At 32.2% G+C, this 25,626-nt stretch overlaps 3 protein-coding genes across 5 annotated transcripts in view; all 3 read left to right on the top strand.

Moving 5' to 3' along the window:
• LOC128996124 (dnaJ protein homolog 1-like) overlaps positions 1-25,626 on the top strand; it is a 448,367-nt gene that overhangs the window by 96,059 nt on the left and 326,682 nt on the right. The window lies entirely within an intron of this gene.
• The window catches only part of LOC128996125 (adipokinetic hormone/corazonin-related peptide receptor variant I-like), a 209,806-nt gene that overhangs the window by 89,101 nt on the left and 95,079 nt on the right, over positions 1-25,626 (top strand). The gene's annotated exons all lie outside the window — the stretch shown is intronic.
• LOC128997417 (uncharacterized) lies at positions 17,625-22,063 on the top strand. The gene is made up of 3 exons (XM_054423054.1): positions 17,625-17,715; positions 21,271-22,001; positions 22,052-22,063. Exons 1-3 carry the CDS (start codon positions 17,664-17,666, stop codon positions 22,061-22,063), a joined length of 795 nt encoding a protein of 264 aa, XP_054279029.1. The 5' UTR covers positions 17,625-17,663.

Genomic DNA, 25,626 nt, shown 5'->3' on the forward strand with positions numbered 1-25,626 from the left:
TCAACCTAGCACGCTAAGCCCCAGAACCGTTTTACATTATACTAAGTCCTATTATATGTTGAATTCAGCATTATCAGTGTACATAAAATAGGGCAAAATCAGTGTTTATTTTATGTTTTATTTGACGAATCTATCTCATGTTACTGACAGTAAAAGGCTATTTTGAGAACACATGGGATCAGAATGTATATTTTCCCCCTTTAGATGCATTTTAATGCTGTGTATGGCCATTACCTAAAACAAGCTAGTATAGGGGTTTTAATTTGTGAGACTTGTATCTTCTATAACAGCTGCAGCTTCAAAATAAAAATGACACCTTAAAACCATGACAAAGGGATGATCTTTTGACTCTTTTACGAGATTTTTTACTATTTTATTAAAACAGAATGACGGTAGCGCTCTAGTCAAAAAAATGAATAACAAGGAAATATTGCTGAAACCTCTTTAAACATGGACACTTTGCTCATAAAATTGTCTCTTCTTAGCGAACAGCTTATTTGTTTTAATCCACAAACCCTTCCCAAGGATCCTTTGACCCTTGCTATACACAAGTTTTTGTAACGGAAGCCTTTTTACATGGAAATAAGATTCCTGAACGTATAAGAATTACTTCATTTGAGGAAATTGTTAGGGGAAACTAACGACTAGATTTCAACCACAAATGCGCCATTTACAAACTTTGCCGTTGCACTAATATCTTTCAGTCACTACAAATCCAGTTCCAAGCCTCCGAATATTATATAGATTAAAATAAAAAAGTAAAAGTCTAGATTAAATAAAAAATCTTTTTTTTAATTAACTATAATTTTTTAGAAGGTTATTAGTGCAATAAACGTCAAATTCATGCCTAGATATTTACTTCATTGAATATTTTTTCATTACTATAGTGAACTTCAGTCATTTTTCAAGATACATAACGTGGTATACATTTGAATGTAATTAACATAGATATATAACTAGTTAAATATGGATGGTAATTAAAGGTGAAGTTGGTGGAAACCCCATTTGGCTTTATATAATTCTTGGGATCGCAAACTTAATTATAATATTATTTTAATACACTTTAAGTTGAAAAATTATGTAGGGAATAAGTTTACGTTTTTAAGATTTTGGATATGACTTAACAACCATGAATAAGCTTATCTTGCATTTTGTGTAAAGTAGTACGTAATTCCGTAATTTTCCTCTGATTAAACAGTTGTAAGCTCATTTATGATTTTAATTTATAACTAGGGTAACTTTCAAATTGAGAATCATATGCAGGGTGAACCCATTGGATCAATATAACACGAGTTAAGTACACTAGGAAACATACTAGTTATAACTAGTATAACTAGTATGTTTCCTAGTGTACTTAACTCGTGTTAAGTCATTATAGTGGTTATACTGGTTATAGTGTTGTTATATCATACTGCAGCCCTAAATTTTATATTTTCAAAATAATTATTTAAAATAATCCTTTATTTGAATTTCTTTTGATGGGTGAAATTTAAAATAAGATAATAAAATGTATTCAAACATTAAAACATTAGTGATATCTGCAAGAGTTTCTTTCTCCAAGTAAATGCGTTTTCCTATTGAATGTTCAACTTTGCAAACAAGGCTTAGTAACATTTATCTTTCATAATCAAATTAGCTTATAATTTCTGTAATTTTATGTTTGGATGTTTGCTTTTTAAATTACTTAATCATTATCTTACTTTTGTTATGTTTTATTATATGTTGATATTGTGTTTATTTTAACACCGTGTGCACAAATATAACCGAAATACGCGCCAGCCTATTTGCATGTCTTTCTATTTCACATTGTAAGAAGTAAAAGAGTCGTGTGCTATATTTTTTCGTTATTCACTAACACCATCAACCTGCAACCGAGCAGGACCCCGTATCGGGGAGCCCGTATTGCGCCAGAGAGTCCAGGTAGCAGGCCCGTACTGCGCCAGCACTATAATCTACCACCCAAAATCAGACCTGTACTGCGCCAGAGCGGCCTTTTCTTTGTAATAATATTTCTGAGAGAAACTGCCCTATTAATGAGTCTGAGAGTTAATTTAGTGTTATATAAACACTCTGTGACTTATCCTACTAATATTATATAACTAAACTATTATATATCCTAATATATTATATAATATATATATAACAAAGTCGTTTTAGTTCAACAGTTTGTAACTCGAGACCGGCTGGATCGATTTTAATGATTTCTGATTTGTTGGATTCGAGCTTGATTCGAAGTTGATTTTTCAGAGCCAGATAAGAAATTGTAGGTTTGGGATTTGAGGTTTGTAACACGTTAATTTATTTTCCTCAATGCTGTTAGGCAACTTAGATTTCTTTTGGAACCCGAAAAGTTCCACCTATTAATTTATGCTAGGCCATGATGGTCGTGGTTCTATTACATAGCAAACCCCCATTGGTTATTGGAAGGATTTGAACCTGGGACCTTGCGGACTAAAGCCCCGCGCTTTGCCACGATATCATCCCTCACATAAAGATATTCAGAGCGAATTAACAAATCAGTAGGGAAATATTTTTTCCGTTAATTTCGAAACATATCTAAGCGTTTTAACTATTCAATAAATAGCTTAATTTTATCCAGCTTTTTTGTCTGATGGATCTGATTTTTCGAAAATTTACTAGCAACTGGCCTAATACTCAACTAGTCTTACTCAACTTCAAAATTTAAAAAAATTGTAAAATTTGACTAATGCCACAACAAACCTTAAGAGGATTGAACCACTTCCCCTTCTACGCATTCTTTATTCTTTTAGTTATTGCATAAAAAATGCCCCCGGCGTAAATAAGACACGATTGACCGAAAGTCTACTTATAATAATTACATGTTAAATTCAGGCAAGATAGGAGACATATATATATACTCATATATATACCATATATATATCATATATATATATATATATATACCTCATATATACTCTCTTGAGCACTAGGTCCTCACCAGTAAAGAATATTTTACTTTTCTATATTTGTTCACAAGTGTGCAGTTATCATGGTACCGCGTAGGTGTGTGTATGTTTTGCCTCTCAATTTATTCCAAATCCACCTCCTTATTTCACATTTGTATTAATCTCTTTACAAAAAATTGTCCTTAATGTCGTGACGACAATGTCTTTAGTTTTAAACGCATCTTGTGATTAAATCAAGAAGATGTTGTAATTCACTTATTGTATTACAAAATAATGGAAATAATGGATGGAAATACTTACGTTGCTGGTTTTGAATTGTCAATTAGAAAACAAAAATGTGAAGTTTTCATTGGAATAATTACTTTTTATATACCGAAACGAATACAAAAATTCAGAGAGCACAGTACAAATTATATTATTGTTTCTTGAGTTTTCTATACTATGGTGATGACATTGACAAGAAGTTATACTGTAGTTCCAACATGTTTTCCTGAATTGGCTAGGTTAAAAAGTACTGCAGTTAAAATGACACAAATCAAATTATGGACAGCAGTACACTCTCAGGCTGATATTAGGTTGTCGGTTTGATTCAATTTAATTTGATAATGCGAATTTTATTCCAAGAGTATGCTATTTGTTTTGTGCTAGACTAAAACAATACCTCGATACTATATTGAAACGCATATATTTCATTTTTCGAATACAAATTAAGGTTCAACTTGAATTTTTCATAAGGTTCTAGGATTTTCAAAGTTCTTGAAAGAAGCTTTCTCTAGACGCTATACACACCATGTATAGTTTGGCAAACCTCTCATTTCATTCCCAACAATCCGTTGTATGTACGGTACAGGCCCAGTTGTCGACCCACCTAGTGACTGTGATGGCTCAAGAAATATTTCTTCTCTGGTTCATTTAGGTGTTTCCGTTGAAATTGAGGATCATTCAATAGAACTGCAATGTCCGATTACAAAACATCTTAGTACATCTTGGTAAAATCATTTACACAGTAAGAAAATATTAGTAAGCTATCTACTGTTTAATCTTCTAAATTAACACAGTTTTCACTGGGGACACACTTTATGTAGGATAATATAATTTCAATGCTACTGCGCTGTGAAATATTAAGAATTAAACTTATATGATTTACAGAACCTGTCAGTAGTTCTAATTGTAAAATTTGTGATTGTTTGCCTGTTCTGTTTGTTCATGAAATGCCAATCGTATCACCACTATTAAACATTTTTTTGCATTTGTCGTGTTAAATATGTGTTGTAAAGTTTAAATTTACCATAGAAAAGCAACTCAAGTGTTATTAACATGCTTACTGGAAGGCGTTTGAAAATAACATTATTAAAATACGAAACACAATTGTTACAATTTTTACTGCTGAAATGCAGGTCTAATGTAAACTTAATATAAATACTGTAAATATATAAAACATCACAGACTATTATGGCATAGTCCAATGGTCTATTGGCTGTGATAACATTCAATATTGTATTTTTAGGCTACGCATGAATGGTTATGGAAGGAGGTAAAATTTGACTTCTGAAAGTTGTGTGAATGTTAATTCATTTAATACAATAATTATATCAGTATTATCTGTAATAAAATTGAGGATTAAAGTTAATGTAACTCACCTAAGGTTCAGTTCAGAAATGTGTTGCTTTCAAATTTACATCATTAGTCAAGTTTTCAAAACTTCCATCGATGCTGCAGTTTTGGTGTGAATATTCTTAGCAACTCTCAACATACGTACACAAACATGAAATAATAAAAGTGTATTAGGGTTTACTCAAATTGAGAAAATGTTTCATTTCATATTTCTGTAAATATATATATCTTCGTTTCTGTCAGTTTTAAGCTAATGCATATTAATTGAATCCTTATTGACCACATCAATCTTTAGATGGCAATTTGTAAGGGTAGCTAATTCCTAAACTAGCCGCCAGAGATATACCCCAATGCCATCTGGTGGTAAACCCCTGAACTATTGCAGGCCCAATGTAAACAAAGCAATATTTTGCATTGTGAGAGCTCTGTTTTATACAAGTTATACAATTTAAACAAACTTCTGCTATCGTTTATATAAATTTTAAAAGCTACTTAACTTTTTACTATTATATTTATTAAACTCATAAGAAGTTCTTTTTACTAAAATACATAAAATGTAAGTAATTGCATTTGCCTCTCGCAGGGATGTAAGTGAATTAATACATCCATATGAGAGTATGGATAACATTGCTGTGTCCATTCCATTGGTGTGATCGTGGTATCAAAAGCTTATTCTCTGCCAAGCTGTGACTTGACTCGCCCGGGTCGAGGAGCGGCTTAAAATTCATAATGATAATTTAGAGAAAATAACATAATATAATACCGTACGTGTATACTAACTCCTCCAGTCTCTAGTCCAATCCCACTCCTGCGTTAAATCTGAGACAAATCATATTTTATTTTAATTTCTGACGTTTATTTTAGCATTTAAATTTAGTAATCTTTTTCAACAATATTTCCTTTAGAAGTCACAGTTTACATTTATAAAGCATAATTTCCCCAACTCGTAACATAATACAACTGAAGGTAATATGAAAGATTCGGAAGTAAACATATCACACACATTAGTCGACCTCTTATGTCTCAATGAGATATCCTTTGACAATATAATGCAAACGTTTAACCGGAAATTTTCTCTCAATTTAAAAAAAGGATAATATTTAACATGAAATCTGATGACAATACGACGTGGTAAAGTAATCCAAATTTCCAAATCCAGAGAGATTTGAGTTTACAAATTGGATAACAAAATATTTGATTTAATTTAATCAACATAATCATAATGGAGGGACTTAAGTATCCAATATCTAGGAATAACTTATCGTCTAATATGTCTATCCTTGTTTTGTTTTCTAGATACTGTAGATGTTTGGATCTAGTGTAGGGTGATGCCCAACACATAGTGTTACGACCTTATTGATATTACTAATCAAATAGATTACGTTATTATTACGCATCAAATTTACCAAATTGATATCTTTGTTGTCCAACTTCAAAGTCTCAAAATAATGTATTGCTTCCTAACGTTTTACTTCCTTCTGTAGATGTTGTGTGCTAAGTTTGTATTTAAAACTACAAATTACTCTATACATTTCGAGCGATTTATATTGCTTTAGATTTAGTCCTATTAACATTAGTTGAACAATTGCATTCTATTTATATGTAGGCTATTGCTCTTATATTAACACTCCATAGACGTGTACTTACTCAATCAAATAGTACAACGTAGCCGTGTATATCCAAATATTTGACGTGACGTGACAATCTCTTACTCTTGAACGTTGAGAGGTCAGATCCCATGTCTTCCGGGTTGAACAATCTTTTTAGGAGATGACAGATCCACTTGTTTATACAAAGAAGTTACTTATATGGGCATATTTTTATTAAACTATGTTTCGTTGAAATTACTGCGTGCATTGATTGAATTAATATAAATGCAGTTTTCAATATCCATGGTAACAAAAATAAATCGGTTGTATGAAAAACTATGGCAAAAGCGATAAACAAAGATACAACAATGATTCGAAGACACATTTAAGTTGATGAATTAGTAATTCAGTATTTTTTGCTACCGTATTAATAGAAAACCTTTCAAAATTCAAATTGCGATATAATGTCACGCTTTCCACGGTAAAATAATTAATTTAGCGTTCAACTAAAGCAAATTAGTTAAGTAAACATTCTGAGCATCATCCCACTAGCTAAAGTGATAAAATAGGAAGCAAATGCGTGCGTAACATCCGTGACAATTTTCTGTGATGACAGAAACGACCGATATTATTACTTGCTATCACGGAAACGCCTAAAAATGGAGAATAGTCGTAAGAAAAGTACCTGCTTCTGTATATGGTGTAAAGTAGTGTAGCAAAAAAGTAATGTTATTGTTTAGGCCTAAATGGGTGCAAAATTGATAGCAACACACTTCAAGAAACAAAGTAGGTCCAAGTCACCGGCTCTTAATTGATTAATTTTCGTTTTGACAAACTGTTGTCGAAGAAGCGTGGCTTTCTTTCTTGTACTTTTTTTCATTTTCCAAAGCACCGTTGATTGCTAAACATGTATCTAATTGTGATTCCTCAATGGCACTGAGGTGAAGAGCAAGATTTGTTAAATTAGCGACAAGGGGTGTTGACCTAGGTGAAATAACGAAAGCTGTGATGTTTGTTTACATTCGCAATACCAATGATGCGGGCTCGCCTACCTGGACTAGTGCTGGCGCAGTACGGGCGTTTGCTAAAGAGGGATTATTTAGACCTGGCGCAGTACGGGTCTACCCTTCCGTATATTGACCAGGTACTCCCACTGGCTCTACACTTTTGTAAGATTATTATGGATATCACAAGTATGGGAATCAACCCAGCGAATATAAAACGATCTAATAGCCACTTGTATCAGTGCAACTTGTAGTAACATTTTAATCACTCTATATTTTGTATTACTAAAAAATCCTTTTACCAAATAACTGTAAACAAATCAAGAACATACTCTGAACATGAACAAGCACTTGGATAAATTCCAAGAACCACGGTGTCTTAAGTGAACCAAGATTTCCTCTAAGGAGCTTAAATACCACATTATACTTTTGAGAGAAACAAGTGTTTCTAAAATCTTCCAAAATACATCTTTCATGATTATATAAAATATATTGTATGCAGCTTGAACAATTAATTTTTTATCATGCATAATACACGTAAACAGAAGGAATTACAATCTCACATACATTTTGCACTACTAAAATACATTAACACGACTTGTTTTCAATTAGAGATTTATTACTTAGCATTAATACAAAATTTAAAAACACAATAATTGGCAATGCTTTATGGCCTTTGATTTATTAATATAACAGGTCATATTCATTTAATTTTAATTATATTAAAAGAACAGTAATTTGTTTTAATATTAAATTTTCATTATGTACTATTTTTAAGTAATGTGGATGTATTGTGTTAAATTTGCAAATTGCAGTGGTTTGGCTGTCATCGTTGGTGAGATATAGCAATTAATAATCCTATTATGAGAGCGATGGAAATTTTAATTTATTCAACATTAGATAAATGACAGAATCGCTGACCCTGATTATCTCCTCGACTAAGCGTGATTAAATCTTTCTAGGCGAACTTGACTTTTTTGTATATCTATCTAGGATTTAATAAATAAAACACTGTGATATTAAATATTTACATCGTTGATAATTTATTGTAGTTGCCCTGGTTGGCTGTAGGTGGCCAGAAATATCGAGAAATAATAACAGCGTGTTATATTGGGGTTTTTTTTTTGTTATCGACCCTTAAAACATAGAAATGCAAAAGTTTTACTACAACCATCGTGTAGGGCTTTAAAAAAACATTTTGTGAATTGAAACATAAGATTAAAGGTTGCGGATGAAATAACAAAAACATTTAAAAATCCCACGATTATGAAGATGTAAACTGATGCAAATTACATGTTTATGGATTTATTTTGATTCAATTTTGCAAATTGATTCATTACATACTATACTATAGTTATACAAAAGACCACCTTTACTTACCTGACGCAGCAAACCTGAATACATATTAAACGTAATATTATCTAAGTGTAAAATAAATCTGACATGGTTTTTTAGTAGATATTTTTATAAGAATTCAATTCAAACATTCTTTATTTCATTATTGAACATGAAATTAGTACATAGAATTGCGTCAAAAATATTTCCATATGACTAAATTTAAGCTTAAACATACTAAAATTCTTTTAAGAAATATAGTGGTCTTGAAATTAAATAATTCTTTAGCAATTTTTTTAACTTAATAATACTACATTTTTTTAATGTTATCTGGTAAATTATTTTGAAACTTTCCTCCAGCATGTGTTGTTTTCTTTTTGTAAAACCCTAGTTTGTGAATAGGCATTGATATGTTTAGCCTGTTTCTAGTATTGTAAGAATGAATTTCCCCTAGTAAACCCAATTCATCAAAAAGAATACCAATAGACAATAATTTGCTTGGTCTGTATGTTTTCTGAGGTGATAATATTATGTATCACATATTGTTATGTGCCAAGTTTAAACAAAGGACATCTCACGTGTAGAGGAACCCGTAGGTAATTACGTCCTCAGGCTTTGTTGATGAATAATATACATACACTGCATACAATATTGCAACAGCAACAATGAAATAGTATCCTTAATATGCAGGTACACTAGAGGAATTGTACAAACCTACTCATTAATTAGAACTGAAATTCAAGTAAAAAAAGTCCGTTGTTAACGCTGTATACAGGTTTTCTTTTACCTCTTTATAGTATATGTTTGATACGACAATGTTGTTTTTACCACCCGTAAAATATTGTTTCTCATCTAAATGATTATTACAATAAGACAAGTATATTAACCAATGCTCTATGGATTTATATGTCTAGAACACCTATAAAATATTAAAGAATTGCAGTAAATTTTAACTTAAAACGGTTAAGATTTACTGCAATTCTTTAATATTGCTAAATGAGCTAAATAGAATTGGTTTTCTGATAACTAAATTAATAGCTTTTCCTAAACAAGAGTCACAGTTTTGTATAATTTTTAAATTTTTTGCTTTGGATAAGCATTAAACTGAAATGTATTTCTAAGTTCAGCTGTGTTTTTCTCCACAAAAAATTAAGTCAACCATTTGATAAAATAGATTCTAGCGTTAAAACATCAGTATTGTTCTCGATCCCGAGCATCAAACTGATAATATATACTGACCATAAATAATAGATTATGGCGAAAAATATGTGACGTTACCACCGAAATCCAATACGATTCTGCAAATAGAACTTGAATGTGTTTCTAAATTGTTCGATTATGCAATAATTAATTAATTGCAAACAATAGGATTAATTGGTATTGCAATATTCAGTGGGATTAACTGGTTCACATTTGTCTTATTGAATACCACATCATATAACTACTGTTTTAACAGGTTTTACTCTTAGCATGTGTGTCCGTTATCACCTCCATTACAATTTCATGAGTAGATTTCTGCAATTACTTTCTGAACTATTTTGAAAGTAAAATAAAAACAAACAATTCTAACAACATTAAAGCGTAGTTGTTTGCTTATAGTGGTTACGGGATTATAAAAAAAACACTGTAAATTAAAATCTTCATGTTATTCTTATGTTATATATTTTTAACCAAATTTAAAATGTTGTTAACATTTTAATATCAGCATTTAATATTAGCATTTAGCTATAAGCATTCAACATCGATGCTTCGGTCTACGAAGTTCTGGTTCTACTAATGGTTTTTAACTGTTTTAACACCTTTACCCTCTGGCTCAAATTGGCGTAATGTGTAAAACCGTTCCGAGTTAGCGTCTAGGAGTCTATCTATCTATCTTAAGGTCTAGCGTCCTAGGATGCGAAATAAGTTTATAATACAAACCATTTACAAATCTACAAAAAATCATACGAGTGATTAACATATACATACATCTAAAAAGGCATTTTGCGTATAGTAATATGTTTTTAATAAAAAAATAAAAATTATAGTTTTTTTTACAGTATTCCCATAAAATAAAGTTAGTAGACATTATCATTGCCCCTTTGCTTTTCACTAACATCCTTGCCAAAAATGTAAATATTGTTTTGTGTAAATGGCCCGGCAAAGAATGAGTGAAGTAAAACCGCAAAACCTAATGTGACGTGGACAGATTATTGTTAGTATTACGTCACTGGAGTTTGGTGTTGGAAAGAAGTCGGACATCACATTCCTTTTACTTCACAAAGCGGAAAGCCTTATAAAAGATTACGGCACGAGAGGAAAATAATTCAGAGAAAAAATACAGTTGTTTAATAGCCATGTCAAGGATTTGTTAAAGATACTGATCTAGGATTGAGATTTAATAGCGGATATCACAAAATGCACATTAAATGCACTTGCTGTCACTTACTATTCCTGAAAGTACACGATTCAGATTGTGATCAAATCTTTCGTACAGCTAGCTAATTACTTAGTATTAATACTCAGTTATTGTGGCAAGAATATGTTAATCATAGTGGTAAAGTAAGTAAATAACATATATTTACTTATATTTATAACACTTATATTATAAGTGAACTTATATTATAACATATATTTACATACCATTATTGAATTACCTTAATATGAACCCTATATGAAGCTGGAAGTCTACTAAATTAAGCTGGGAAATGAATTAAGTGACGTCAGAACTAAATGAAATAGTTGTGCTTAGTTGTTAACACAACAATTCTTTATGAATATTCCTGATTGAAAGATCGCTTATTTCGTGTGATAAATTATGAACTTTCTCATTGATTTAGCTTCTCATGCTTTATAACATTTTTTTATGGATAGGAATCTTGTAGAGAAGTGAGTGTTCACATTGCGTACTTCTCTCACGTACAACTACTGTGAGACTCCCTTACCTGGGAGGTGCTGTTTATCGGTTTAGGACAGCCGGTGGTAAACTCTACACTAACTATAGACTCTGCAGTCTATATATAGATAACCTTACCCTTATCTTAACGATTATTTTTTCATTCGACGTTCTAATTCTTACATTGAATTTTATTGAGGATGTTTCGTCCAATCAAATGGGTTGAGTCGAGGGTTGAGGGTTGAGTTGAAAGTTTATTTTTACAGATTAAACAGCAGAGACACAAACTATGTAAACTGTATTAGAATGTCGAAACAATAAACACAAAGTGTTTATAAATTAATTAATAACTAAGCCTATTTATCAATTTACCCTAATTGATAAATACGTAGTTAAATTGGGTTAATATTATACAAGTGTTCCAACTTTCATAGTACTTCATTATATAATCATGAATTGTTGACTCTGTGTTTATAGACTGGCGTGGGTTAATTCCACTCTGGATGTTAAAATTACTTCCAATAGTTACTAAACAACATTCCACATTCCATCAAACCTTTGATTAAATTGCAACATTTTGGTATGAAAATACCGTTATGCATAAACATTTAAGTTTAGTTTAGGGTTACTAAGTTTAGTAATAAACCTTTTATTATTGTAACGGCCGAGAAGTTTTAAATCAGAAATGTACGTGTTGTTAAGTTTAGTGAAATTAATTAAAACATACGTCTAATGACACTTAAAACATATATTTACGCTTATACACTGTTAACTGACAAGACGGTGAATATACATAAAAGATTGTAAGTGGTGATCGATTTCGATTGGACACTCTAATCATCATCAGAACAAATAGGCGAATGTTACTATACGAATCTTTTATTTACTTTCCGGAGAATATTTTCCCCTCATTGGTACTAATTTGAAGCTTTTTCTTCAGTTGAATGTCCATATTCCCTAAACCTACCTTTAGGGTGGACAGTCTGATCTATCATGCTGATATCGGGCTGACGACAGCTCTACAAGGCTATTGACGGCAACTTAGTTCGCTCTTAGTTTCGTTTGCGCCTAAATTTCTCGTTTGGCCGCAGCACGTGTCTAGCCTCAAGCATTTTCATTCCACTATGGGGTATGTAATTTAGCACTTTTTGATTGGTCACGTGATTGATTCAGCACAGTGGCCGACACACATTGGTGTGGAGAACATACGCGTGGGTCTGTGCCACGGCTCACTTACTTTTGAACCTTGACTTAAAGTCTAAATTCAATTGGATTGTGACTATCGACACCTAAATTTATTTTTCCTACAGTTACCTAACAATGTACATGTTCTCTCACTGATTTGAGAAAGCAAAGTGGCCAATTCGCTCATCAGTGAGACAATGTTAACATTAATTACAGTGGTGAAAATACATAAATTAGCTCACCATATAATTAAAAACCAACATACAGGTGTTAACATTGCCTCACTCTAATTACTTTGTCTCACTCTAGATTTGCAACGTGAAGGCACGTTTCTTTACCAATTTATTTGTTTTATGGTAACTGTAGGAAACATATAATGTGCAACTCGAGTGCAAAGTGCAATCGCCTCACTCGATTTGCTCACTAGTTGCACAAATAACTATTTCTTTTGTTTCACATTGTAGGGTCCTGTATATTGTTTTCTGGTTCACTTTTTATATAAATAAATTTCAATTTTTGTGATTTAATCTTGATATTCCCTCTCTCGTTGGGTTGGGAGGCTGCTAGTTGAATTTAGCAAATTATATTGGTTGTAAATTTACATAATTACCTTTAACCCATCTTACGGTCCGGCAAGTCTATAATATTGTTTTTACATATAATCCAATTATTTAACTAAGATATATATCTAGATCTCTTCGCCTGATCAATTAAAAGAAGTAGAAAGTTTGTATTTTAAAATTATTGCAGAACAAATTCATAGCTGGAAAAACAAGTTGGCTGTAAAATATATAAAAAAAGGAATGAGGATTATATCTACTTGCGTTCGACCTTGACCTCCGTTATCATGTGAAAACAGCTGGGTTTGTTTACCTTAACATGACGCAATACCCCATAGTAGTTATGATCAAAACTGTAAAAAGGAACATGACAACTAATTAGTAATACTTAGTAGTGTTTGTTGTTTTATTAAGATTAAAAGTAAAGTAATAATTTTAGTAGAAGCAAGGAAGTATTATTAAATGGTTAAAATATTATAATTGTACATTGTTCTTATTTTTTCCGAAGTGGTGGATGCAGAATCAAATAACCAACTAACAATAATTTTTTCAAACCTCAGTTTTAAAATATCTTTTTTATTTGTTACATTTGATTTCCTTAGATAAATTTAATTAAAAGACAATGCTCTGCTAAAAGAAATACTGCTAAAAGACATTCTATTGATGCAGCTTTTTTATAAAAGAAACAACTCTCTTTTATGAAAAGAGACTTAAATTAAAAATCTATCTTTGTCCTCTTCTCTAGGAAGTTTGCAAGAGAATTATAATACCTTTGGTCATTCCTTTCTGTTGGGATAAATTGTTACAAGATTTCGTTAAGTTTCTTTAAATAGTTAAAAAGTTAACTTTATATTGTAAGGAAAGGGTTTTTAACAGTTCTTTTGTTATACATAAAACTTGTTTTAGCGAAACATTATATTTTACAAGTATTATTTCAATAAAACAAAGGTTTGTTTTCCTCTTACAATTAAGACAAAAATTTTGACTTAAAATTAAAATAATAAGAAAGTTTAAAGAATAGAAGAATATGAGATTTTATAAAGTAAAATTTCATAATTTCTCGTGTTTATAATGTATATTTGATGTAGGTATCATAATAAGGTATCCGAACAACAATACTTTAAAGATGAATTATTTTAATAGAAATAATAAATACGTAGTTTTCTTTATGTTACATTTTATTTCAAAAATAGAAATATTATAAAGAATATTACATAATTCGCACTGGGTTAAGCTTGTGTATTGTTTTTTTAATTATTAGCTAGCCTACTTGAAATAGGAATAGCCATTAATTACAGTGGTGTAAATACATAAATTAGTTCACCATATAATTAAAAACCAACATACTCAAGGTGTTAATAAGATACTTGGAGAAATATTGTTATCATACTGATAACCAAAATTAATGTTTCATAAAATTAATTATTTCATAAATTTAAACTGTTAACGAAAATTAGCGTTTTGCAGAGGTGAAAAATTAAAACCTAAATCACAAGAGCTTGCAAATCAGAAATCAGTTTGTTTAGTGGTTGATAACCACGTCATCGGCTTTGATTATGTTGCTAAGCAACCACAACTCCAAATACAAAACATTTAACCATCAATGGTTCGTTAAAATGGCTAGGTTAATTAAATGATTTAAAAGAATTAAAGGTTTTTATGAAAATAAACTTATTTTTAAGGACCAGAGAGTTAAAGTTCAGGAAGACTGTATTAGTTCAATGTTTACTTGGCGTTTGTTTTAATTCTTTTAAATATTTTGGCTCCATTAAGTGCAATCTGATCCGTAATGTTGTAATAAACATCTGTTAGAGCAAAATAAATACGAATTGATTCTTGGTTGGATTACTGGATTTGAATACTGAAAACTAACAACAACTTAACAATACTTAACCTAACTAAATTTTGGAAGAGGAAAAGAATGTCTTTTCTTTTGTTAAATAACATTACCCAGAAAATTCACTTAAATGAATTTGCAGGTTATACCTTCTAATACACAAACAATCAAATGTACATATGATAATAAGATTGCATTATTATTATTGAAACACCCTCGGTAAATTCAAAACTTGTTTATGTTACCAAAAACGGGGTCAAGTGGGGTAATTGGAATGAGAAAATCATATAATTCCTCTTTGAAGTGACACAGTTTTTTTTGTCAGTATGGAGCTATGAAACTTTGCTCACAAATAAATTGGTATCTTAAGTGATTGCTGAATTAATTTCAAGGTAAAGTAAAAATACCTATGGAAAAAATGTTTTTCAAAACCATTGGGCATTATATTAATTGCCCTACCACACTGGGGAAAATGGAATCACAGTTGGTATTTTCCAAATGCTTATATATAGATCAGTTCTGGGGCAATTGGGATATATTCCATGTTGTCAGTTTTCAGAGAAATTTTTAATTTTTTAATTATGTTAACAACTTTGGGAGTTACAAACTTTTTGGTGGGGTGATTCCAATTACCCCACACCCCGTGATTCCTATTACCCCACACCCCGTGATTCCTATTATCCCCTGATGCGTTTTAGGAGGGGTAATTGGGATCACGGCTATAACATTTTATCTGTTCATCTGAAGCTATTGCTGATATTTTTTATGGATTCCTCGATGAAAAATAAGTACATTTCAAGTCTTCTTATCATTTCAACACATCCAGGAAAAAATAAAAAAAAAATACCAAAGAGTCACAATCAAATTTGTGTGACAAGTGTAAATGCAGGCATTTAGAAAAAAAATCACAAAAAATAAAATGTGAAATTTTTATAAAAACAATTAATGGTAACTGAAAAAAAACATATGATGTGTTATAAAATTCGACATGTGTACTTTTTTAAGCAAAAATAACATGACTGCAACCCGTTATTCCAATAGCCCCTTGCTCCCAATTACCCGACTTGACCCCATATTATTCTAAAATGTACGTATTCACTTTTTTTAATTCATAAAAATAGGCTACAAGCTTAATTATTCTTTTTACTTTACAACGCCGAATGCAAATTTGTCCTAACACGTGACCGTGCGTAAAATCAATATCAATGGTTTCCCCAAACATTCGTATTTTTGTTTTTAATATTTAAAAATCACTTTCAAACTATCTTAGCCTATTTACAAAACACAACCATTCTCGGTCCCGTAAACCCCACTATGAAAACGTTATTACTGGGAAAATATCCGTAAAGCAAAGAACAAAGGCGGGTTTTGAAATTAAATCGTTTGTTATCTGAAGCTTTCTCATAAACAAAATAATAGGAATGTCTTCTGCACTTGCTACTTAGAAAGTCTTACAATCCAGATAAGAAAATTAGCCTGTTACATTGCCTCAAATACTTATTCAAAAAGTTATAGTAAACGTCTTATTGAACTATTTTCGTTTGGTAAATTTATTAATCATTCATTATTAATGGTACTTTAACTAAAAAAAAATTAAAACTTTAATAACATCCAACTACCAGATCTGTATCCCAGGTGAAGTCTTAAAAGTTACTTAAAGTCTTTGTTGGGTTATAAATTCCCCTTGGGCACTATCGGTATAGTGCAAACGTGTCATAGAACCCAAGCCAATTGTAATTGTTCCAACATATTTATGAGAACAAGCAGGTTAAAAATGGGTTTTGAACCAATTTTATGTTTTTGTATACACTAATATGTATTAAACCTTATCCTTGTAGTACCTAAAATCGGATTATTTTGGTTTGTATTTAACTCGTATTTGGAAAGAAGTATGGTAATCAAAAACATTATTAAGTCGAAAACATTTTTTTCACCCATGTCCACACGTAACAATGATCGTCATGGCTGAGGTAGCATAAACCTTAAAATCGTAATTGTAATTAATTATAATCTTAATCTTAGTTTTGTTTAAACAAACACTTCAATTAATTATTCTTCCAAAATACGTGTTGTTTTTATCTTAGCTTAATACGTTTTTCAAACAAAATATTCACCAAAAAGCGAGTTAAAAAAATCTTAAAAGACGTTAGGCACGATCCTGGTATTGTGTTGCACATTCCTTCAGGCTAGACCTAGTTGTTACGGCATTATCGCTTAGATAAAATCCATTGGCGATTTCACGTGATTTGAACCCGGGACCTCAGGGATGGAAGTCCCCTGCTCTAACCACTAGACCAGATCGCCCCCCCACCAACAAGTAACAATATATTCAAAAATATTTTCACATCCCTAGTATCACAGAATATATACTACTATAACCCAGAATGCTGACTGCTGGTTATAAAGCGTTAAGTACTCGGAGAGAGCTTTGCCTGTCGCTCGATAGGCAGCGCCACCAGCGTTGACGGGCAAGCGCTGTCAGTGCTGCCAACTGCACGCACCCTTATTTCCCTCTCTCTCCTAGCTAAGCTGTCGTGGCTCGTCTGCACTGCACTGTCTAGTGTAGCCAGCGCGCGCGCGCGTTCATTTCAAAACGGAATTGTATTCTCAATTGTCAATGGATATTTGTGTTTCGAAATAGTGTGTTTTTTTTAGTTATTTTAAGTTAATTGTTATCATGACAAGGACAAAGTGTAGCTATAAGTCTTGTTCTTCAAGCCGGGAGGAAGGTGTCCGTATGTTCCGGTTCCCCAATTCACCATTAGCCGATATTTGGACGATTAATTGCGGTAAGTACTGAATAATATCATATATTCATATATATATATATATTTATATATTAATGTTTTCACGACACCTTTTAAGAATACAAAACTTAAATATTAATTTGTATTGTGTATTGTGTTGTTCTATAAAGTTAGTAGGTACTAATAAGTTTACATTTCAAATAAGATCGCAGCATTACGATTAGAAATTATTTGATTGCTCATAACTTCAAATGTATTATGGCGTATAAAACTGGAATTATCAGTAGAATAATTAGAGGTAACAATCTGGAACAAAAAAATAATTTGTCTTAAAGTGTTGCAGCGCGTTATGCGCCATTGCTTTGGTAATAATAAAAACTAACACTTTGAAATTAACTATAATTGTATTAATGTAGAAAGTAACAAATAATATTAGTGGGCTGTATAAATGAAACCGTTGTGAAAAAACTAATGTGGTTTTAACATAATGTGAATAAGACTAATGAAATGCGTTGAGGGATCTGCCTCTCACGTTCTATATGAAGCTATGCGAACTTAACAATGTGATGCTCGTCGAAACAGAGACAAAAGACAACTCCCTTACCCAAGGTTTGAGTTACAACATTCTAAGAACTGGCGAGGAAGGGTCCGTCCTTTCGTAGAAGGACGGTGATTTATTACTCTGTACCGCTGCTAAAGCCGACAAGTGGCCCTAGGTGAAAGAACGTTAGACTCTACATTTTGAAATACTAAACTAAATGTGAAAACTAATTATCCTAAACAACATTCGGGTTATTGACATCATTTATTTATGTTTATGATCCATACCGGTTCTGTTATAATATTCATCTATCTATCTATCTATATAAATAAAATTAGACTTTTGTCTGTACATTGCTCAGAATCATAAATTTTTAGATTATTTTTACGTTTTATACATTAAAGAAGCCGAAACAAGTCTCATCTAAATTTCTGTCTGTCTGTCTGTAACACTCAAGGTGGTATTTTACGCAATCTTCTCCAGGAAAACGAGAGTACCTATCAAGATCCAAGTTATTTTAATGTATTCACTGGATTGGCGAGAGTGTCTTTAGCCATTACAATATGGCCTCAATGCCCTCAATACTTTGTAAATAAAATTACGGACGTTTAAAAAAGCAGATTTGTGCGATTTTTTTCAAGTTTTCGTCCAATTTTTATCACATAATCATCTATGAAATAACGAACAGCTGTTCTGATCAAGATTATTTTTTCTAGATATGTTTACAAATACCGCAACCATTTCCGATCAAGTTTTAAAGGCAAATCCCATCCAAGTGAGATTTACAACGTTTTTTTTTTACATAAAGGATGTAATTAATCGCAAGTGGAATATTTAATATAGTGTAACCGTAAATGAAATTAACTAACTAGGCATCATCCAGGTCAGGAACCAGAGATTGTTTGTGTATAAAATTGTTCTGAAGTTTTGATAACCAGAAAGAAGACATCGAATCAGTGTTGTATATGGCTGGGAAAGTTCAATTTATTAATGATCGTCGCCAATAGCTTAGAAACAAGGTTCCACTCATTGACGGCGCTTCAATGGCGGTTGTGTACAGTGTAAAGTAAAAATTCACAACTGCAGTGGGTGGTTGTAACAGAGGTTTACGGATGATGCTAAGCTCGATTTTCCAATGTGTCACTTTCTGTTCCTACCATTGATTATATATAGTTAATAGTTCCTACTCACCGTTCCTACCCGACCGCTTTTCATGATTGAGGTCTGAAATTGAAGGTATGCACGCACAGATTTGCATTCAAGCATTGGCATATACAGTGTTTTTTAGTAAAGCATATCGGGCTTCAGATTCTACATGAAAAAATAAATCGCAAATGTCGAGAATTTTTTTTCAATTTCGTGTTACTTCAGCCGTAAACCGCAATTTTTTTATTTTTTTGAAAATATTAATAACTTAAAAACCCTTGGAGATATTTTTATGAAACTTTGTAGAAACTTTAAGTCTACAGGAACAAACATTCTCCGAAAATATCTTTGATCATAAGGCTTACCAAATTTCAAAAGACGGTAATTTAAAATTTTGTTTTAAGGTGACACAGTACTCCCTATCCCGCCCATGTTAAAATGACAGTTTTTAGGTACACATAACTGTTACAAATATTAACCTATCAACTTGAAATTTTTGTACTAAGTTAAATACATTATTACCAACAATAATATGAAGCAAAAATGTTTTTGAGCAAAATTAAATTGTCAGTGTTGAGGTTAAATCTGTGGACCTTATTTAATTATAATACTTGACTCTTCAAACAAACAATACTTTATTTTATAACTTTTAAACAGAACACATATAAATTTATACAACTCATAAGCACATTTTGTTTTTACCAACTAGGAGGTTGCTATGCCAACATAACAACTAATTTTATAAACATGAAACAGTCTTTAATTACACATAGAATAATAAATAATTGAGTTAGGGTATATTTTGATATATTTTTGTATTGCTTCAACACCCTCCCTAAATATAAAAATGTATTGTCTTCTTACAAACAGTTTTAAACAACATTCATCTTATTTCTGAATGTCTGGAACTTTGGTTTACACAGAGCTTTTGTTAATATGTCCGCCAATTGGTTTTCAGAGTTAATGTACTTTAAAACAACACTTCCCTTTTTGATAACTTCCCTTAAAAAATGTCATTTGACATCAATGTGTTTAAGTCTTTTGTTTTCTAGACTTCCTGCAACAGCTATTGCTGATTGATTATCTTCATGGATGATCAGTGTATAAAGAGTGTATAAAAGTCGCTGTATTGCTTAAAATAATTTTTTCTTCCATAATATGTGGTATGTACGTGTTCAGGAAAGTGGGTTCTACAAAACTAAATAATAAAAATGTTAAAAAAAAATTAATATTTGACGGCGTACCCTCTGCGTCTTGATTAGTAGGCTAGTAGGACCTTGGACATGCTAAATTAGGCTGCAATAGTTTATAAAAGTAGCTGAAAATTTTAAAAATAATTTTCTTTCTTCCTTAATTTTTATTATCTACGTGTTCAGAAAAGTCTGTTCTACAAAACTAAATAATAAAAAAAATATATTTGAGTACTGTGTTACCTTAATGACTAGTTTTCACGGTATTTCACTTTAAAAATTTTAAATGGCCACCATTTTGAAATTTGACGAGCCTAATCAAAGATATTTTCGGAGAACGTAAAAATTCGTTTTTAATAGCTAAAGACAGTGTCAAAAATGTTTCAATACTGGCAAATAACTTACCATTCGGTGCTTTTGTTTGTCAGGAGAAGGCCGCGTAAAATGCCTTCCGGGCCATGACAGACGGACACACGGAAATTGAGATAAAACTTGTTTCGGTTTCTTTAATATATAAAAGTAAAAATTAAGAAAAAAATGATTACATATTGTTATGAGAGGTGATTCGTGGCGAATGACTGGAACACTGGAAATTAACATATGATAATGTGATGGGAATCACATATAGACTGTTAGGAACAAAGACATATAAAATAAAATAAAAATCAAAGCCAACTTGACTGAACACAAATACTATAAATTATTATTCTTTTTTTACAGGGAATCCTTTGCTGATTGGATTTTCACCAAAGAAGCTGAACAGGATCAAAGTTGTTTGTGAGAAGCACTTTCCGAAGGAAGCAATTCTTCCAAGTGGAAGACTGATCCGTGGTTCAGTGCCCTACCCTTATGCTGCGGATTCAGAAGTTGAAGATCCATCTGTTGTTGCGGATTCAGAAGTTGAAGATCCATCTGTTGTACAGTCTCCTGATGTCCATCTTAGCCGAAGTATATGTTCACCAAGAAGATATCCAGGAAGACCACAAACAGACATCATGGCCTCTCCTGCTGTAAGCACGTCATCTGCAACTTTTGAAATTGAGCAGTCTCCATCAGTGCGACAATGGATTGTGAATGCGTCACCGCAAGCAAGCAGATTTGTAGGGAGATCAAATCTACAAACCGTAAGGAAGACCCTTTTTGAATCACCATCAAAAAAACGGATCCAGGAAAATCTCACAAGAAAAAAGAAGCAATTAGCATCTAAAATGGCGACAATATCAGCATTGAAGCGGCAAATCCGAAAATTAAAGCATTTTAAACCAACGCTGCAAAATATCACAGCGGGTTTAAAATCCAAAGCTGCAGCAACACTTTTTGGAATGCAGCTCCACAAAAAAAGGCAAGCTTGGAAGAAAGACGAAATGAAGTTTGCCATTGAATTGTATTTAAGGTCTCCTGCTGCCTATAGATTCTTGGCAAAAAAAATTACCTTACCAGGAATATCTACGGTTAGAAATTGGTTATCTTCCAAAAAGTTATTCATTCCTGGCTTTAACAGCAAGTTATTTGAAAAAATCAAACATAAAGCTGCAAGCATGAATGAGAAAGAAAAGTGTTGTGTATTGCTGGTGGATGAGATGGCTATTAAAAAACAACTGGAATATTCGCCACAGTATGACCTGATTGAAGGGTTTGAGGATTGTGGCTATTTAGGCAGAACGAGGAAATTAGCTTCTGAAGCAACCGTTTTCATGATAAGAGGCTTATACTATCAATGGAAATTACCCATTGGTTATTTTGTTTCAAAGGATGGTCTATCAGGCTCAGTACTTTCTACTCTGATCAAAGACGCCATAGAGCACCTATCAGAAACAGGATTAATGGTCAAAGCTGTTGTCACAGACCAATGTTCCACGAATACCAATGCCTACAGAAGATTAGGAGCAACAGTTGAGAAGCCATTTTTTAAAACTGGTGATAAGAAGATTTTCACTCTGTACGACCCACCACATCTTCTCAAATCTGTCAGAAATAATCTCCTGACACATGACTTTGCCCTCTTTGACGAAAGGATATCTTTCAAAGACATCAGGCGGTTATTTGAAATCGAATCCAGTAGCAAGACAACAAGAGCTGCACATCAATTGACCCCAGCTCATATATACCCGAACAACTTCCAGAAGATGAAAGTGTCGCTCGCTGCTCAGGTCTTCAGCCACACAACATCAGCCGCTTTGCACACTGCAGTAGCGACAGGGCAGATAAGAAGCCCTACTGCCCAACCAACGGCGAGGTTCCTGGCAACAATTAATTCATTGTTTGATGCTATGAATAGTAGGAGGTTAAGGTCTCGAAATCCTGACAACTGTGCGTTGAGTCAAAGTGACAAACATGTGTTAGACATTTTGAAAAATGCAATCGAAATGTTCACTAACTTGAAAAAAATTAATTGCAAATTTCCTAGGCCACCGTGTTTTGATGGTTTTATTTTTACCATTAATGCCATGCTACAGCTGCTGGAAAGTGAAAAATGCAAGTTTCTACTAACCTCCAGGCTGAACCAAGATCCATTAGAAAACTTGTTTTCTGCGATAAGACAAAGAGGTGGATTCAACAGAAATCCTTCAGTACGAGTTTTTAGAGGAACTCTTCGAGTGATGACACTAAAACTCATGATAGAGCCGCCCAAAACAACTTCCTACGACCCAGACGAAGACAAGCTACTGGAAATATCTACTTGTAATCAAAGCGAAGACCTTCAAGGTAAGCAATAAAAATCCTCGTACAACTTTGGTAGAACAATTTCTAGTTTTTTAGGAAACCCCTAGTCAGGAATTGGTGTAGTAAAATATTTCAGAAAACCCCAATAATAAACCCATTAACAATTTTGTTTGAGATAGTTTAAGTAAAAAAGCGATTTTTATATTGCATTATGTTTATAAAGCTGTTGTTTAAAAGATAACCAGGATTACTCATGATAGCAATTATATTTTTGTTCTGAAGAATTGCTGTTTGTCATATATTTTTAGTTTGACGTCAAAATTGAATAAAGCTTTGTTATATTGCATGCTGTTAATTATTGAGCTGTTGTTTGAGAGATTACAATGATTTACCAAGATATAAAATTAGTTTTGTTATATAGGATAAAATTGCTGTTTGTAAAGACCCATTGTCCAAGGACATTCAAGTTGTCTTGCATTCCAAAGTAAAAATAAAAAGTGAAAAGGATAACGATTGTGTAAATGTATATACATAACAATAGAAGGATCTGTTGGATGCACATAACAACTTGATCAATGAAATACTGTATATTTAATCTATCCTGGTAAAGTCAATCCGCCTATACGCATGTGTTTTGGTTCTCATTTGTTATTTTATGTTTGAAATACTGTATATTTAATCTATCCTGGTAAAGTCAATGCGCCTATACGCATGTGTTTAGGTTCTCATTTGTTATTTTATGTTTGCATAATTATGATCAGTTGGTTTTATAATTATGTATTTATCAGATCCAATGGCCAATACCGAGGACAACATCAGCCAATCTTCCAGCCAATGCTCCACGTCAAGTGAGGGGGCAGCTGAAACCAACAATCAGAGAATAGATGTGATGCCAGACAGTGTAGTCATGTTGGAAACGTGCTCCCAAGTGTATTTTGCTGGGTATATTGCCCACAGGTACTACAACAAGTACAAATGCATACAGTGCTTAGGTAAGATGTGTGACTTACGTTCAAAGCTTTCAAGTCGAAAGGAACTGCTACTCCTTAACAGATCGTTTACAACTTTTAAAGTGGATGAAACAAGTGGACTTTTGGCCCCTTCGGAGAGCCTCCTGTACGTTGTCGATGCAGCGTTAAAAATTTTCAAAATAAGGTACAAATCAATTGCCCACAAACGCCATCTTGTACGTAGGTTGCTAAACAGTACCAGTAAGATAGTTTCATTCGGGTCACTGACTTGTGCCAATGCCAATTGTTTTAGGAATGAAGATTTCGTTGTAAGAACTTTATTCCGTATTTTGATACAGAAACAATGCAAATGGATAAGTACCAGCATGAAAACCAGTGCCTTAGACAAGTTAAAAGTGTTAAAGCATGTCTAAGGTTTGATACAAGACAAACCAGTCCATTATTGAGTCCACAGTTATTGAGTTTTTAACCCTCTTTTTTGCTCCTTTGTGTTCAATTTAACTGTAACATTGTTGCTCTTATATGTCGCAATTGCATCGTGTATTTTGTTTGTATTAGCTATTTGGCTTTTGTACATTACTACGTGTATATATTTATTTGTTTTGCAATAGCCTAATATGGTATTTGTAATTTTATACCTGTCATATACTATTGTTTCATTATCGATACTGGGAACTTGTTTTTTTCGGGTATATTTAACCTTATTTGCTATTACATATATGTCGCAATTGCATCTGTATTTCATTTGTATTAGCTATTTGGCTTTTGTAGGCTACCTTTCTACGTGTACATAATTCTGTTTATCAATATCTTTATTTGTCATATGTAATTTTTTACCTGTAATATACTATTGTTTCATTGTCGATACTGGGCACTTGTTTTTCCGAGCGCATTTAACGCTATTTGCTCTTATATATTGCAATTGCATCGTGTTCTTTGTTTGTAATAGCTATTTGGTTATTGTACTTTACTATTTTATTGTTGGTATTTAGCCTAGCCTACATGTTTTTTTGTACTGTTTTGTGATATAAATGTAAGTGTTCTCATTCGAATAAATTATTTTTATTTGGCAAATTTCGTTTACATTATTTTTGTTTATTAATCTAAATCGTTAGTTGTGTTGGATAACAAGGTAGAAGGTGGAAGATTATTAAAAATTTTGTTTACCTTTGGTAACCTAATAAATAAGTTTTACGCATATTTTGTCAATGGCACTATAAATATTTATACAAACCATCAAAGTCCTAAATGTTTGCTACAAAACTTAAATAAATTACTGAAATATATTTTATATTGCGTTGTCATCCAGTTATTTTTTATGTTTAAAATTTCTAATCTTGCTCATCTGGGAGTTAATTGTAAATTACTGTAGTTGCAAAAGTTTTACAGAACATAATGAAGAGAAGTGAGTTAATTCAATCGTTTTATTAGAATAATCCTT

Source organism: Macrosteles quadrilineatus, unplaced genomic scaffold (assembly GCF_028750875.1).
Source record: "Macrosteles quadrilineatus isolate MER2022 unplaced genomic scaffold, UCM_ALF_1.0 Scaffold_6__1_contigs__length_79288215, whole genome shotgun sequence".
Taxonomy (NCBI): domain Eukaryota; kingdom Metazoa; phylum Arthropoda; class Insecta; order Hemiptera; family Cicadellidae; genus Macrosteles; species Macrosteles quadrilineatus.

Excerpts from the sequence above, each read along its gene's own strand:
- LOC128997417 (XM_054423054.1), top strand. The coding sequence starts at position 17,664 with ATGTTCCGGTTCCCCAATTCACCATTAGCCGATATTTGGACGATTAAT. Across the intron at positions 17,716-21,270 it reads TATTTGGACGATTAATTGCG|GGAATCCTTTGCTGATTGGA; the intron begins GTAAGTACTGAA and ends CTTTTTTTACAG.